Source organism: Coturnix japonica, chromosome 5, assembly GCF_001577835.2.
Source record: "Coturnix japonica isolate 7356 chromosome 5, Coturnix japonica 2.1, whole genome shotgun sequence".
Classification (NCBI taxonomy): Eukaryota; Metazoa; Chordata; class Aves; order Galliformes; family Phasianidae; genus Coturnix; species Coturnix japonica.
The window spans coordinates 23751674-23768840 of NC_029520.1; the positions used below are offsets into that span (position 1 = coordinate 23751674).

General features: G+C 47.5%; 1 protein-coding gene across 5 annotated transcripts in view; it reads left to right on the forward strand.

Annotated features, from left to right (window-relative positions):
- The first annotated feature begins 1749 nt into the window (after nt 1–1749).
- Nucleotides 1750–17167, forward strand: part of DPF3 (double PHD fingers 3) — a 188411-nt gene continuing 172993 nt past the window's right edge. For 2 of the 5 annotated variants that reach the window (XM_015864660.2, XM_032445149.1), the window contains exon 1: nt 1750–1946. In XM_015864660.2, the coding sequence (XP_015720146.1) occupies nt 1915–1946 (32 nt within the window). In that variant the 5' untranslated portion in view covers nt 1750–1914. The remainder of the gene's footprint in view (nt 1947–17167) is intronic. The other 3 variants (XM_032445151.1, XM_032445150.1, XM_015864664.2) reach the window with 3 other exon arrangements.

Here is a 17167-nt window from a genome sequence, read left to right on the forward strand (position 1 = left end):
GCTGATATAGGCCCAGTGCCCACATGGCAGGAGCAGAAAGGACAGGAGGGGTGTTGCAGGAGCAGGAGAAAGCCGCTCTCCCCGCAGAGTGTGCCAAGATCTCTGTGCCTGCAGAGCAAGAATGGGTCTTTATCACCATCCAAACAGGGTCAGAGGGGCTCAATACACTTCTGAGAATGACCTCAAGCAGGTTTGTTTTAATTCTCTGAAAGCATCACCATTTTGTATTAGGGTATCTCAGGACTTCCTAGAGCACAGTTGGATGTTGGTGCCTCCCTTCAGCAGTTTCTTTTCACATGAAGCAAAGGAGTAGTTATCCCTCAATTGGATACTTGCCCATCCTGGGGTAAATGATAACATTGGGATCATTTTTATCACCGGGTGAATAGCACAACAGTGCATCAAACCAGAAATCTTTGTGGCAGTGGGACGTGATTCAGGTCACTGGTCGAGGGTCACCAGTTGAGCTGCATTCAGACCCATTCATTTTTGTGCAGCATGCGCAGCATCGTGTGCTTGTGAGAGCTCGGCAGTTTGTGGTTAGCTTTTCCTGTGAACAGTGTGAGTACCGAACAGGGCTTTCTGCAGTTACAGTCAATGTCACCTGGACCACTACTATACCATATAATATAATGCAATATGATAATGGAAACGTTCTTGAAGATTGCTTCCCAGAACCGTGGTTAGGATACATCTCGGCAGTCTGGCAACTCTCCAGCTGACAGGAAGCTTATTTCTCCTGTAACCAAGTGTCTCAGATAGGGGAAGATGGTTCCCTCCGGGAGCACACAGTGGGCAGGTTGGCCTTGGAGCTGCAGCAGGTGCTGCTTTGGGAAAGGGGACTCTGGCAAAGCTGCTGAATCCTGCATGACTGGGAAAGTGATGCACTGCTCTTTCCCCTTATCTGCATGTAATAATTTCTGTACCTCTCTGTTGTTCATCTCTCAGCCTTTTCTCTGCTGCCCACACATTAGAAAGTTTTATTTTGACAAACAGTTGGGAGAGATTTAGTTTTTCTGCCCTTGCAAAGCTCATCCCATGAGCTCAACGATTGCTGTTTTCTCTGTGTTACACCTGAACATCTCTCAAACATTTACTTCCATTCTTTCATTAAGTTGTGGATCGGGCTACCCTCTGTAGGCTTATCTTGCTCCTGCGATGGGAATGATTTAACTGCGTGTAGCTGAGTTTCCTCCAGTTTTATGAATGCGAGGATTGGAGAGGCAGGCTGCTGCTTGTTTCTGGATGGACAGAGGTGCCCGAAGGGAGGGGAGTCCTTCGGGAGGGACGGGGCGGGAGCTGCTGGCTCGGACCGTGCCCGTTCCATTCCGGCGCTGTACTCCGAGTGGCGCGGAGTTCCAGCCCGCCGCTTCCTTCGGGCGCTCTGCCGCTCTTCCCAATTCCTTGCGAGCACTCCGTGTAGCGGCAGGTGGCCGCGGGCTCCCGGGACTCGCCCCCGCCGCCGTCCCGTCCCGGGAGCGGCCGGGGCGGGGCGTGTCGGTCATCGCGGCCGGTCGTTACGGTTATGTAAGGGCTCGGGGCCGCGGCCACCCGACGCGGGAGGGAAATTCCTGGGGGGGGGAAGCGGCTCCCGGGGGCCGGGCGGATGGCGGTGCCGGCCCGGCGGGAGGGCGGCGGGCGGGGCGGTGTCCCCGGGGGCGGCCCCTGCCAGGATCCGCCCGGCCGCGTGCCCCGCGCGGGCGCTGCCCCTTTAAGGGCCGCTCGCCGCCCGCTCCACAGGCAGGAGCGACCTCTGGGCTTTGACAGCTCCCCTAATAACTAGCAGCGCTACGGCCCCGCCCGCGGAGCACGATTGGGCGGCGGGCCGGCACGACCCGCGCCGATTGGCCGGGCGCTTCCCCTGAGCGAACCTTTAGAACTCCGAGACACAATATTCTGTTACATTGTAGCAAAATGGCGACTGTCATTCACAACCCCCTGAAAGCGTAAGTAGGGCTCAGACCCGCACACGCTCCGCGTGGTTCCGCTACGAGAACGGCCGCCCTCCCGCCTCGCCCGGCCCCGGCTCCCCGCCTCCTCGCGCGGCCCCGGCTCGGCGGCTCCGGGCGGGCGGCGCGTCCTGCGGCCCCGGTCGGGGCGCACCCGCACCTGGCGGCGTCCCGCGGGGTCCGGCGGCGGCCGGGGCGGGGCGGGCGGCGGGGAGCGACGAGCCGCGGGGTGCGGGGTGCGGCGCGGGGCAGCGGCGCCGTTTGCGCGGAAGGCTCCGAGCGGCGGGGAGTTGGTGCCGCTCGCGGCTCGGGAGCGGGCGCCGGGGGCGGGAGGGCGACTCGGCTGCCGCCGCCACCCGGGTCCCCGTCCTAAGAGGGACGCGGGATCGCTCGCCGTCCCCCCTGCTCTCCTCTGGCGTTTCCCTCGGGTTCCGGCGCGCGGCTAATCCCGGGGCATTAGGGAGAGCGCGACCCGGCGCCGCGTAACCTCCCGCGGGAGAGTTGTGCCTCCCGGGGCAGCGCTCCCGCGGACGGAGCGCAGCGCAGCGCGGACACCTGGCGGCGGCGCTTCCCCGCACTTCTCAGCAGCGCGGAACGGAGTCCGGAGCCGAAGTGAGGGCTGCGGGATGTGGCTCCGCTTTCTTTTCTTCTGTTTCTTTTTTTGTTGGTTTTTGACTCGCGTCCCTCCGGCTGGAGTTGGCAAACCGCTCGGAGGTGGTTCCGGGGACTCCTGCCGCCGTCTCTCCGCAGTCTGCGGGGAGGATGAGCCTCGGGCTGCGGAAAGGTGCTGACACGTTTGCCGGCTCTCCCGCTCCGTCCTGGCAGAAAACCTTCGCTTTCATTTCGCGTGCGCTCCGCAGCGCCCACACGGCCGCGGGCAGCGGCAGTGCAGGTGCCCCGCGCTCCTTTAAGGGGATCCCGGGGCTCAGCACCCGCCGCCGCCGCTCTCTGGACCCGCGCCGCCCGCAGCAACTTGTCGCGCTGATGCCCCGGGCGCTCCGTCCCGCTCGCAGTTCTCGCCCGGCTTCCGGAGCCGCTCTCAGCGGGCAGCGCTCCCCGGGAGCCCCGGGGGGTGGGGGAGAACGGGCCGCCCCGGCCCCGCCAGGCTGAGCCGGGAGGGCAGCGGAGCTCGGCTCCTCTCGCGCGGCGTGGGAGAGCGCGAACAATGGGCAGCTCGTCTCTCTGCCTGCACAAGTGCTGCGCTGCTGAGCGGGGGAAGCGGGACCGGCACGGACTGCCCGGCACCACCTGCGTTTTTATATCGAGAAGTTGTTTAATAAAACATTTTATAATTTCCACTCATTCTTTAAAGTTGCTGGTTGGGGAAACAATACGCACGTAAATAAATTATGCACGGGATAAATTAGGACAAAAGCGGTAGGACGCATAATAGGGGAAAGGACGTAGAGCACAACGTTTTATCCTCATGTGTCCTCCCTGACAATGAAAGGGAGCCGAATGACATTTGCATTTATCTGCGTTTTGATTGTATCTGAAAACCCACAAACGCCCCCTACAGAAACTGCCCGCACAAAGGTTTCGCTCCGAGCCGGGGACAATGTCGGGACCGAGACATCCCGGCTCAGGTGTCCGCAGCTCCGGCTGTGCCGCCCGTCTACGGTGCCCAGAGCTCAGTTTCTCTCCGGCACTTGGACACATGTGTGGCCTCGTTCGTGCTGCGCTGCTCTCGAAATAACGTGCTCCCGTGTACCTGAGCGTCCCTGGGAACGCGCTGCACGGAATAGCGCGGTGCGTGCAGTCCCCCGGCTGTGATGGGCGCTCCCACGTTCAGCTCGCCTCTCTCTCTGCCTCTTTTCTCACTTGCTGGTTCTCTTCGGGGGCTTTCATCCCTCTGCTCTTATCCCCCTCGCTGCCTCTGTCTGTCTGGTCAGCCCGACTCAATCGCCTGCTATTTTTGCCATCCAGCACCTTGCTCACCTACACGGTGCTCCGAGGCAAAAACGGCAGAGATGTGAGCGTAACAGATCTGCGAAGAAAGGGCAGCAGGTGTCTGGATAAACACAGAGTTCTTTGCCTGCAGAAAAGGCAGCACTCAGTGTGCTGATGGGCAGCAGTGGGCTAGAAATGCTGCATTCATTGTTGGGTACCTATCTCTATTTCTTCTTTCCATCTTTTCCTTTGGATATCTTAATGCGGAGATGTTCGAGTGGGGCAGCAGAAGGAACAAATGCAATGAAGTGGTATTCTGAATGACTTAAAGTGTCAGTCAGAAATCTCAGTGGGCTTTGTAAACATTAATTAATTAAACCTCTCATCACCCCTGTGAAGAAGGGATTATTGCCTTTGTTTTGTGGATGACTAAACTAGGACAAAGTGGTTAAGAAACTTTCTGAATTGAAGATCAAGTCTAAAGCACAGCAGTGCAGCTTCCAGCCTTAGCAGCCAGCCACATTTCCTCCACTCCTGCCTGACTAGAAATGTGCATACGGTACCATAATGTATTTAATGTAATTAAGATCTTGTAATTTACAGAGCTCGATCTAGAAGTGGAGCTGATTTCCTCCACCCTTTCTCAGTCTGTACTCCCACAGCTGACTTTTCTTTCAGATTGTCAGTTAAATGCACTCCCTGGAGCACTCGCTCAGCTGCTGCTGCTGTCTTTTCGGCACGAGGTCGCCCCGCTGCAGCTCTGCCCCAATGCACACAGAAGGAGCTGCTGCTGGCTGTGTCCCAGTGTCCCAGTGCGGTGCTCTCCCTCCTTTGGCTCTGCCAGGCTATGGGATGGAGACTAACCCGTCCTTGGCTGGCTGTGCTGTTGGACAGCCCTGATGTGCTTGGGGAGGTTTATTCCCAGCCAGGTGGTTGGGAACCAGCTTGAGACAGCCTGCTGAGTGAAGTGCTGGAGCTGACCTTACAAGCCCTCCTGGCCTTGTCTGTAGCTGCTCTGCTGCAAGCACGTGGCAGTGGTCAGTTTTCCAATTGCTGTGCCGGTTGGATAGAATCGCTCTGACAGGCAGCTCTGACCCTGGTGGACCACTGACCTTCAGTGTTACGATGGGTTCTGTGGCATGTGGCACCAGTGGAAAAAAGGTCTATGCTCACCTTGCTTAGTGTCAGCAGCAGGTGTTTGGGCCCTGTATGACATGAGTGTTTTGTGTTAGCTTGAGCTCGACTTCAAGCTCAGGACACAGAACTGGAAATTTCCATACCCTCTTACCCACCCCTGAAACAACCCTACAGTGTGGTTAAGTGCTGATGGAGACAACTCATCTATCTATTTATTTATTTATTTATTGTGTGGATGTTGTTGCATAAGCATCTGCTTGCTAATTCTTAGTAACAAAGTATGATGTGCAGTGCTTCTTCCAGCAGGTGGAAGCAAAAAGATAGATGGACAGTTAGGTTGCCAGTTCAGCATTTGCAAGTGATGTGAAGGTGATTTTAATGTGGCTTTGCAGAAGGGAGCATTCTTCTGCTTGACAGAACAGGGTTGTTGGATACATTAAATCATGTACCAAAGTCTCTACAATGTGGCTCTGAAGTCTCTTAAAAACATAAATGAGCCCCAGTGTGACACATTTCAAGCCAAGACTGCTACCCACATGAACACCCTTTTCTGTATCCCAGCACCACTCTTCAGGGAAAATGATGGATGAATGTTTTTGTATTAACGCAGGGAAACACGAGCTTAAGAACAAAGTTGTCAGGGGTGGGGGGGGGAGGGGAGAAGCCAAATCCTGAAGACCTGAGGATGTGCTGCTCTGAATGAAGAGAGCCAGATGAATGCGTTACTAGTTACAGTGTTTATCTGGCCACACAGTAACTTGTGTGTGAACAGCTTTTGTAGTGCTTTTGAGAAGTTGTTCCGCTAGTAAGAATGAATGGAGCTTGTGACATAAAAGTCTCACTGAAAAAAAGAAATAAAAATAAAAGATTTAAAAAATATGTGGTGTGTGTGAAAGCAATACTGACCTATCTGGGATGAGCTACAAAGTTCCAAGGATAGGTGTTTCTTGATGGTAATACTGAAGTATGTGTCCCGAGGTCTGGGTTCACAGTGCCCAGTAGGTTCAGTCCCCAGAGGGTGAATGGGAATGGCATGCTGGGCTGCGCAGGGGGCAGTCCAGGAGGTGAAATGGGGTTCTGTCCTCAAGTGCTGGTGGACTCCAGGGAATGTAATGGGGCACACCCAGTGTGTAGCCTCATGGAAATACACTTCTTCCTCTGCTTTCCTCAAACTGGAAGCATGGCTTCCTGGGGGTGCTTTGTCTATCTTGTTGACTGTGCCTCTGCAGTCTAGAAAGGAGACATTCCAGATTCTTAGAATTACCGTGTGCTGAGGCTGGTGTTTTCTCACCCTGCTTTCTCTTTCAGATTGAAGATGAATTTCTTTTGCTTGGCACCTCAATTTTACAATCTAGGAATTCACTGTGCGCTCACCCTGTATGTGATGTTGCCTTGAGTAAGAACAGTTCCTATGCTGTTTATCCCTGAGGACTTGTTGGAGCAGGACAAATGTGCTCTGGGAGCTGACACTCTTTCTCTTGACCAAACAGAGCCCTGACCTGGGGATCTCCAGGCTCAGGTGTCACATTGCCCCAGAAAGAGGCAGTGCTATATGCAGTACAGACTGGGGCTGCATTGGGGTGCATGGCGCTGCTGGCATTTACATTGGGCACAGACTATGATTTGCTGATTACTTCTTTCATGCAGGTTCCAGTTTTATCTTTGGTTTGTTTCTTTTAAGGTGATCAGTTTTAAAGGGGTGTCATTAATGCAATCCTGGAGAAAGCATACTTATAAAATGCCCATTTTAATGTTTTTCAAGGGGAAGTGCTTCTTTCTTCTCTTTAAAAACTTCTCTGGTGGAAGAAGCCCCAATATTCTGGACCAGTATGTGAAAAGCAGAAAGTGATTTCTCTGTCAAAAGAAAGAAGAAAACTCTGCTGCTTTTTAAGTGTCTAAACCAAGTTATGTGCAACAAATAGCCCAAGTAACTGACTCAATGCTGAATGTTTAAAATTCTTATTTATCTTTAATGACCTGAACTATTAAAAGTATGAGCCTCCTATACTCTTTTTTTTCCCCCTTCCCATTGTTATATATGGTTTATTTCCCAGCAGAGTGTATTTTAACCACAGATTCCCAGCAGATGTTTCAGAGAAGAATAATGCGGTATCTCGGCGGCTGCTGGCCAATATCCCTCTCACCCCCATCTCCTCCAGCATGGGACTAGTGAGGCTGTGTCAGCATGTGGCTCAGCTTTCAGTTTACCTGCCTGGCTGGGTGCGGTTTGAGCTGCAGCCGCACGGAGGGTTTTGCTGGCACCCTGGTGCTCTTGAGGGAGGCTCTGCTGGGAGCCACCTGAGCAGCGTGAGTGGGGCAGGGATGGGTGTCGATGAGTGTGCATTGGGGTGGCTGTGATCAGCATGTGTGAGCTTGCCAAGCCCTGAGTCATTAATTTGGCGTTCTGCTGAGCTGTAGCTGGGAGAGAGTCCCCTGCTCAGATGCTGATGGGGACACTGACTCCATCAGTGTTGTTCTGCTGGGGAGGAAGGCTGGAAGTGACACTTAGGGTCTCAGTCCCCTAAGGCAGAATGGAGCCAGCCTGGATGAGAGAGGATCACCTCTCCATTCACACAACACAGTGCACCGTATCAGGCTTTGACATCTGATAACACTGTCCTTGCTTTCTGTTAATATGAATAAATCAGTATATAATGCCAACTGTAATGAAGTAATGTGCATATTAAATCTAAATATGTGAAAGAAAGGAACTCTACATAATTTAGTTTCTTCCCCCTTGTTTCTTGCCAGACCCCTCATCGTTTTGGCTCTTTTGTGTGTTATAAAGAGTGCTCTGGTTGGGGTAATGATTACGTTATTTGGGCTCCTGATTTCTTTAGTGAAGACTGAATTCTCTACAAACATGTGGCTTTAATGGCTTCTGCTTTGTGGGGCTTCAAAATCTAAATCTGTTAGATGGTGCAAAGAAAATCAGGTGCATAGCAGAGAAATAAGGCTACGTCCCGAGCTGGTTAATGCCAGCCTGCCCTACCGCATCAGCTGGCACTGCTGATGTGATCTGATCAGATGCGGGCATGCTACTCCTGCCAAAACACAAAGCACAGTGCTTATGCTGCTTTTCTGCTTGGAGTTGGCTTTGTGCTAGCCACAGGAAGATAGATTATGCCTGTTGGAATAAAATTACCTCTTCAAAGTATTTTGAGCGTTTTTTTTACACGTTTTGGAAGAGTAAGTGAGCATCAGTTCAGTGCATTGTGTCATACAGCTGTGAAATCTTTGGTCTGGTTCTAGCAGTTCTGCAGTTTGTAGTGTTTGTAGCCTCACGGCTCCACAGCCCAACATCTGATTAGTCAGAGATGGGGGAAAAATTGAAATGAATGGAGCTGTATTCCAGATAGGAACGATGTAAATGGAGGTTCAGAAAGCTGTTGTACTGCTAATCTCATTTGGTCTTGACCACAAATAAAAGCTACATCATACTTGAAGTTACTGTTCTATGAGTTCTGTGATATCAGAATCAGAAATGTATCAGATATATATCAGAACGATATCAGAGCCCACTTAGATCTATCTACAAGCTTACCCTGGTGACATTTAAAAAATTTTTTTTTAAAGAAGGGTTTGGAAGATTGTAGGTTTCTGTGTTTTCTACGGGCTCCTTTTCCTTTCAGCTTTTAGTTCATTAATGTATACCTGTTGGTGTAAGATATAGAACAGACTGGGATCATAGCTCTGAGGTCAGCACTTTTTATAGTTGGCCTAGTGCAGGTTAGCAGCCAGGAGAGGTGTGCTGGATGAGGGCTGGTAATGGGAAGCCTCTGCGGTGAGCTCTTTCTCCACAGGTGTGGTTCAATTGCAGCACTTTTACTGCTTCCTGGAACCTGACTGATGCCCAGACATTACTTTTCAGAGGTGATTCTCCAAACTGGGACGTGACCTCTGTCAGTTGTGGTTATGAAGTCCCCAGCGATTGAATTGCATGTGAGTGAATGTGATGTTAACACTTCATCAGGTCCAATGGGGCCCCAAAGACTTCTCCCTTCTTTCTGTTCTCCTCCCTGGTGCAAATGGATAGGAGCTTCAGCAGTTAGCTGGTCATCAGCTGATAGCAAACAGGCATTCACGAGGCTGAAATGTAACAAAAAAATGTTGATGGGGAAATATGTGGAAAACCCTTCTCAATTTCACGTCACCAGCCATGATTCATTGTTGTTGATAAGCTCAGCTAGATGTTTTATCTTTCCTTAGCTTTCCTCTCCCCTGCCTCTCAACCTCTTTCCCCCATTGACCTCTACAGCAGAGTCCTAGCTGTTGATTTATCAGGGCAGGCTAGCTCAGCACTGTGTGGAGATTGCTTTTAATTAACTCTCTTCATTTTTTCCAACCTTCAGGGAGCAGCAACCCTTTAATGATTTTAATATTTTATCTGGATTTATACCCACCTTAGGTGTTGTTTGTTGCTCTGCTTCCTCACGTGTTCTTCCCGAGCCATTTTCCAAAATGAGATGTTTGTTTCAGGTCCCTCATATAGAGTGAGCCAGAGTGTTTTTAATGGCTCCTGAACTGGGAGGATGGCTCCTTATGACCAACTGTGGTGTTTGGAGGTGGGTGGGGAGTTGGAGGTGATGCATTTTGGTGCTGTCCTGGAGCAAGGCTCCCTCCAGAGCTGTGCCTCACTGTGCATGGAGCGGCAGCTTTGTTCTTTGGTGGTGATGTGGCAGATGAAAGCCTGCCGAATTAAACCTGACTCCTCATTGGTTTTTGTGGTCAGAGTTGTGAGCTTATTCTTACAGTCAGGTATGACTCTCAGGCTGAGTAAAGTACATGCTAATGTAATGACCTGTTGCTAAAATGTCCTTAACTTCCTTTGCATGAATATAGGTCAAAAGGAGATTCCTTATTTACCAGCAAAAGACTTTTTTTTTGCCGTCTATGAATAGTTCTGCCAAGTGAGATTTCTTCAGGCTAATCATAAAACAGGTAGACAAAACTTATTCCATCTATATTTTTTTCCTTCTACTGAGAAGAGGCTAAGGGAACTGGGATTATTTAGCATGGAGAAGAGGAAGCTCAGAGGAGACCTTAATGTTATAGAGTACAGTGACCAGAAAGGAGGTTGAAGTGTGGTGGGGGTCGGCCTCTTCTCCCAGGAAACAGCAACAGGACTAGAGGGAATGGCCTCAAATTGCACCAGGGAGTTCAGGATGGATATATACCACTCAGAAAGAGTGGTCACACTCTGGCACAGGCTGCCCAGGGAGGTGGTGGAGTCACTGTCCCTGCAGGTGTTCAGGAAATGTGAAGGTGTACTGAGGGACGTGGTTATCAGGTATAGTGGTGATGAGTCAATAGTTGGACTAGATGACATTAGTGGTCTTTTCCAACCTTAACGATTCTATGATTCTATGAATTAGAAAAAAAATGTTATCTGTAATCTCAAGAATGTGGTAATTTCATTCTAGAGCAGAATAACACTTTATAATCATACTCAAAGTAAACATCGTAATCCCTTTTTTGGGATTTTTTTCTCAGTTCTTCTCATGGAAGGAATGGCATAACTAAATGACTTGGTTAGTGTCACACTATCAGCTGCTGACATTTGGAGGTTTAGAAATCCTGTTTCTTTGCTTTGAGCGTTGAGTGTTAGGCAGTATATGAATGATATGAATGAAGTGAAAGGGAATCCTTCCTGCTTAGCAGGTCCTTGGTCCAGCTGATATCAGGAATAGTGGGGAAGTAAACTAAGACTGTCTGCCTGTTTCTGATAGGGAGAATTAACTGAGGAATGCCATGAAACAATCCTTAATGAGAGTGCTTATGGGCTGGTGGGGAGCAAAAATTCTACCACCAAAATGAAAGGAATTACACTAAGTGGTAAGTGGTTAAAAATATATCCTCCCTGCATTTAAAAATATCCATGCTGCATACCAGATAGCCTGTTCAGTATAATTAATGCATTGAATCCATAGACACTGATGTGAGAACAGTGACTCAATTTATTTTACAAGGCTACTTATAAGTATGTGGAAGTGGAAACTACTTGTAAGTATGTAGAGCGTGTTTGTCCAAATGGTAAAAGAAGCTGAGAAGTTCCCAAATCTAGTCCTCTGATGGAGGAAAATGTCTCTGATAGGCTAGATGAGAGGAATATGATGCTGGGTGTTGCTTATAAAAAACTGGTGGTGCAGCACTTTGTCGGGTCACGTATGTCATCTGGTCCGTGGTTTGTGTCTGTGTCCTTCCTATCTTCCTCTGCAGTACACTTTAATTTAACCAAGTAATTATTTGGGTATATTTTTCCCATGTTGTTGCTGTGATTCCACAGTAACTAACTCCTTATCTGACTAGATTGCAAATGTATCTGGTTCAGGTGTTCATTTTGCTGAGCTGAACTGAAAGAAAATTCCCTTCTCCTGTATTATCAGCTTTCTAGTTTTGTTTCCCTAACTAACCGCAAAACCCAAGGGCTATCAGAGGCTGGCTCTCCTGAGAATGTCTTCTGAATACTGCACTGCTGAACGCACACAGCCCATAAAGTCGAGGCCTGTCTGGCCCTTACAAGGCAGCGTGTTTCTCAGGTTGCTGTCACCAGCAACCTTCTCCTCCCTGCACCCCTTGGAGGGGAGGAGGAGGAACAGATGAAGGGTGAGCGCTCTGCCTTTGGGAAAGTCTTTGACCTAAAAATGGATTGAAATTCCAGCCGAATGGTTCCTTCCCTTGGTAACAGAATTGCACGCCTGGGCTCTGAGCTCTTTGCATTAATTCCATCTCTGCTAAACTTTACCAGTCAATTAACCATGTCCATCTCCTGCTCCAGCAGCCACATGTGCCTTTTCTGCAGCAGTAGGGTTTTGGAGCAGTAGCTCCCTGTAGCCTTTGCTGCAGCAGTTTTCCTCTGGCAGCTTCCCTCAAGCGTGGTTATCAATTAGGACCTGTCAGGGTTTTCCTGCCGATGCATCTGTTTTCAGGACTGCAGGACTTTGACCTTTTGCTGTTGTCTTTATAAATACTACTTTTTCCAAGAGGGGCCAGCTCAAATGCTGAGTGTTACATCTTTAAACTCATACAAAGGCTTCATGAAAATTTCAGTCTTAGTCTGAGGTGATTCTGGTAAACCTGGATATTTCTTTTGGTTTTTGACATTTTGCTTCCCTTGGGTTTTGGCTTTGTTTGTCAGAAAGGGCTCATTATGCTGACCAGTACTTCCAGTGTTGGGCTGCAAGAATCACCCGTAGCTCAGAGCTCTCCTTTGTGCAGTTGGCAAGCAGGATGGGACAGGAGAGTGGTGGGTTCCTACAAGCTGATGTCTAGGAGGTGCTCACTGATGAGCTCTGATGCAGGCTTTCCTCAGAGGGAATTCTGCACTCCTCTCTGCAGCTGGGAGAGTGGCTTTGCACTGGCACTGGTGAACTCTTGGCAAATGCATAAGGGACCACAGCAGTAGCTTGGACATGATTTTCATGCATGTTGTACTACCATCAAAACTTAAGTTGGGCTACAGTGTCTATTAAAACAAGATTCTGTACTTAATCTCTTGCCTTGAGTGCATGGATGATCTGGGTTAGTGGACAGATATCTACGTAGGTTGTTCTGAAAGTAATGTCTCCGTTTTATTTCCATGGAAACTACAACAACTACAAAAAGCACAATAACACTGTCTGATAGAGCAGATTTGTAGCTACTAAGCACTATTTTTCAGTGTAGTCACCACCATTAGCCAATTTGCATAGATGAGCTGATGGTAAAATGTTCTTCATTTCACACTGTGACAGCTGTGTACGGCTTTCTGGTACATGGCTTGTCTTTCACATCACTGTCGCTGCTGCTGAAACCCACCACCTCACTGTATTCATATCCACTGTTTGATCTCCATAAAAGTTCAGCAAATGTCAATGAATGTCAATGGGTGCAATTTTTTTCCGCATGGATAAATCCAGTGACACACCCTTGCTTTGTATGCACTTCCATGTCAGACGCCACTTTGTCAGACTGTTCCTCTGCTGTTGTCTGTCACACGGCAACAAAATGTAATGGAATACTGGTGAGAAGGTTCAGCCTCCACTGCCATAGCACCAGCATCCACCTCTGATGTTGTAGGCCAACATAATAAAATAGGAGGCATTACTTTCAGAGCAGTCCTCATATATCACAAGAGCTGCCATCTGATTTGGCACTAATTGGTTCCTATGTGGGTTCTTTGAGACAAGAAGACAAAGACCAAATTGGCCACAGAGGTTCAATTAAGAGAAGGGAAGGTTTAAAGGAGGGTTCCTGGGTCTTATGTCCAGTCCCCTGGTACCATGTCAGATAATCCCTTTCATAAACTGAAAAGTCCTTGTCTTAAATCCCTGCTTGGACTGTTTGTTCCCGTTACTCCCCTTGGGAAGGTTCCAGAACCCACTTCTCTGGTGGCTGGAAATAGCATTTTAATCCTTAGCCTAGCCCTACTTGTGACCAGTTTATACCCATTTGTTCTGGTGCCAGAATGGAGTTGTTAGTCTAAATAGTGTTACTCCATCCACGTCTTCCTCTCCACTATCGGGAATTTGTATGACACTGTTATGAGTCCTCTCATCTTAGTTCTGATGAAGAAACCATCTATGCTATCTTTTACTTTCCCTTAATCTTTACCTTCCCTACTCAGCTTGGATTACTCCCACTTATCTTTCTTGAATATGAGTAGGCAGAACTGTACTCATTGTTTCTTCCGGATGCCCTCTAGAATAACTTTAATTTCACCTCTCCTTGCAACACTTTGATCTTGTATTTGTTATTGTATCATGCTGGTTCCTCACAGTCATCCTGTGACAGATGTAATGTCAGCCTGCGATATTCTTCGTGTTTCTTCTGTCCCTTTTCAGCTGTTGTTGAGGAGGTGATCTTCATGGTGTCTGCTGATTTTTTTTTTTTTACTATATTAATTCCTCCTTATTCTTGCCTGATATTCTTAACTTCCTCGATGTCCCTCCAGCTTGAGTAATCAGCACACATGCTTCTTGTGCCAAGGTCATTAGAAGAAACACTGAAAAAGATCAGTCTGCAGACCAGTTTTTTTAATGGAAATCCTTAAATAACTTTCCAGTTACTGTCTTTGGTCGGACTTAAGCCCTGTCTACTCTTCTTTCTCTAGCTCAACAGTCATTTCATCATTCTTGTACTAATTTTTGTCTTCCTATTTCTGGTAATTTTTCATGTTTCTTGTTTTTAATTTTGCACTAAAAAAACTTGCTATGAATAAACTCAGGCCCAGTTAGCCTTACTGCAAAATTTTGCAAAGTTTTAAAGCAAAATTATTTTACTTTGTTTTCTGTACTTCAGCAGCATAGTACTAACTGTGATTTGCAATATCTGCTTAAAGAACTTGCTAGTAGATGTGTGATTTCATGTTGCAGTTCTCAAGCAGAGAAGCAGAGATGTTCACTAGTTGTGCCTTCACTGCAAGACTGTGGATTCCACCTCAGGCATCCTCAGGCACAGTTTTTCTTTAGCTCTTGGCTTGTTCCTACATTATGGTTTGCCTGTGTACCATTCTCACTGCAAAACAGCTGAAATTTCTTTAATCACTTGTGTTTTGATGTCTGAAGAATATTACTGTTTCTTAATAGCTTTCTCAAGTTCCAGCTCTTGACTCTGGCATTTCTCCCTTTATCACTCTACATCTGACCTTTAAGATCCACTTTTTTTCTTGTATTACTATGGTTTTCTGTTCCTGAAGGGTGTCTGCTTAATTCTCATGTCCTTTTCCAAAGTAATTATTCAGCCAATAACTTCTCCAGTCTTTCCAAAACAGTTCCAAACAAAGTTTTGCATTTTTGTCTTAAAGAAATTCTCCAAGTTCTGCTTTTTGCTCTCACGCTTAAAGAGAAGGTGTGATGCACTCAAGAAAAGGTTCAGAGCACTTCATGATGGTGGTGGGAAGTGTACTATTTTGTACCTATTCTTTGGACTGCAGAAGTCTGAGGTCATGTTGATTTAGGGCAAGTGGGGGCAATTATGTTTAGTGTTGGGATATCTCACTAAATTAGTTTGTGGCTTTTAAGAGTTCAGCAGTGTAAAACCACGCTGCTTCTTTCATCACAGTTGCAACCACCGTGTAAAAATCCAGATTAACAACGTGAAGTCATTTTATCTTAAACTACTTTGTACAGTTTGTTTTTTTTCTTTCCGGATGTTATTGATCTTATTTGGAGAAAATGGTGTCTATGCAGAATATATTTATATGCTTGTATGTGTGTATAATATAGAAAAGAAAGAATGTGTTTACAGGTGGTGTTTAGGAAAATGTGATATTGTTTGTTAGTCAATGTCTTGGCACTTTAAGCATTTCCATGTACTTCTTTCTTATTTACAGCAGGATGCAATTCGACTCTTTCCTATTGATTACTTTCAAAAATTCATAAATAGAGATTTTTAAATCTTTATTTTATGAGGGAGGGCTCTGGGAACTTTTACAATATTACAGCACTCTTTGGATCAATGCATGTCCCAGCAATCCCTTGTGTAAGTGACCTAAAATCGTGTGATCAAACCTCTTCTCCCCTCCCCATCCCTAGAGAGATATTTGTAATTAGATAAAATGAGGACAGAATATGCATAAGTATCTGTTATGCTGGGATTCCTGCCCAGAAAGGAAACTAACGGCCTGAGCTGGTCATAATCTTGTGCACCCTGTATGCTATTGACAAGGCTATGGCTTGAGAATGTTGGGAGTTCAGAAGCAGATTTTGGCTGCTGTCGAGTGGTAACCTTTCTAAATTGACTGTTTTCCAAAGCAAATGGAATTACGCATCCTCTATTTTACTCAGCGTTCATTGTCGGGGACGTTTTGCTTTTAAGGGAGGGCCTGATTCTCCGATCTCATGCTTTATGCAATGGAAGCAAGTGTGAATTACTGCTGCTGTGGTTTGGAAGTGTTTCATGTTCACTTTGCCCAGATGTAAATGACCACATGAAGTGAAAGACAGAGTAGATGTGGGCCTGGAATTGTTGCTGGTTATTTTTTTCCATTTCATCTAGCAATTACTGCTCGTCTCCACTTCTTCAGCAGAAAGGACTGTGGTGTTCTGGGAGTGAGTTCTCTCTCTCTCCCAGCTCAGACTAAAGAGCCTCTGAAGCCTCTATGCCAGGTTGTCTTCTCCTGAGATACTGCACCATATGAGAGGATCAGATAGGTGGCACTTCGGAAATCTGGAGGCTGCTTTTTGTATTATTGCAGTTCTCTTCTTCCTTCTTGGTAGGTGTCAGCTCACCCCTCACAAACTTGTAGATTTTCAGTGCTCTGCAAGATTTGTGTTTTTGTCTTGTGGCTTGGCAACAGTGAAACACAAACCCTGGGCTCTTACGAATCTGTCAGTCTTCCACAGCTACCCCAGCCATTGGCAAACCCACTGATGAAAAGCGAAAGCTGTACTTGAACAGACAGGCTGTCTGTGTCTCTTGCTTTGCCTCAGCATCCTTGGGTAGATGTCAGGGAAGGTAACGGAAGTACTGAGAGAAGGGGGCAAGGTCGTGTCAGTAGTTTGTTGTGCATGTTCACAAGGAAGGTATCTACCCAGTATTTCCACTGCTCTGCCCACTGCAGCTAAACCTGCAGCCAAGGCTTTGCTGAAATATGACTCTTATTTTTATTCCTTTTTTTTCCCCTTTCTTTTTTTTTTTCTTTTTTTTCTTCCTAGTGATTATGTCTGGTTTGGCACCTTTTTGAACTGAGGAAGGTTGATTTGTTCCCCCTCGCCACTTGTAGTAATATGCAGTGGAAGATTTGGGGTGATCCTCTGTTTTCTTGTGCATATGAGAGAGCAGGAGCTTCTTTGGCCAGAGTGGAATGTGTTGTTTCAAGGCATTGAATGTGGAAAAAAACCCGTTGGCTTCATACAGGCCATGGGTTTTGTTTGTACTCAGTCAGTGTGAATTCACTGAAGTCCAAAATGTTGTGCCAGTATGAGAGATAAATCAAGTTTGTGTTATTTCAAGACAGCCTAGCTACCTTTCCCTTTAACTTCTCAGAATCTTCCCACCCTGTAGGATATTCAGCAACACCCTGTGCTTAGAATGTATGAGCAAATGTTGACATTAGCTGCCACCTATGAGATCCTTAGCAGAAGTCTATAGCTTAACACGCAGGATGGGCAGCAAGATGACTTCTTAGTAACGGGGATGGATCTGAACAAAATCCTGGAGCTCAGCACTTCTTGTGAGCTTCCAAGATTGAACCTGGATCTGAAGTAAAA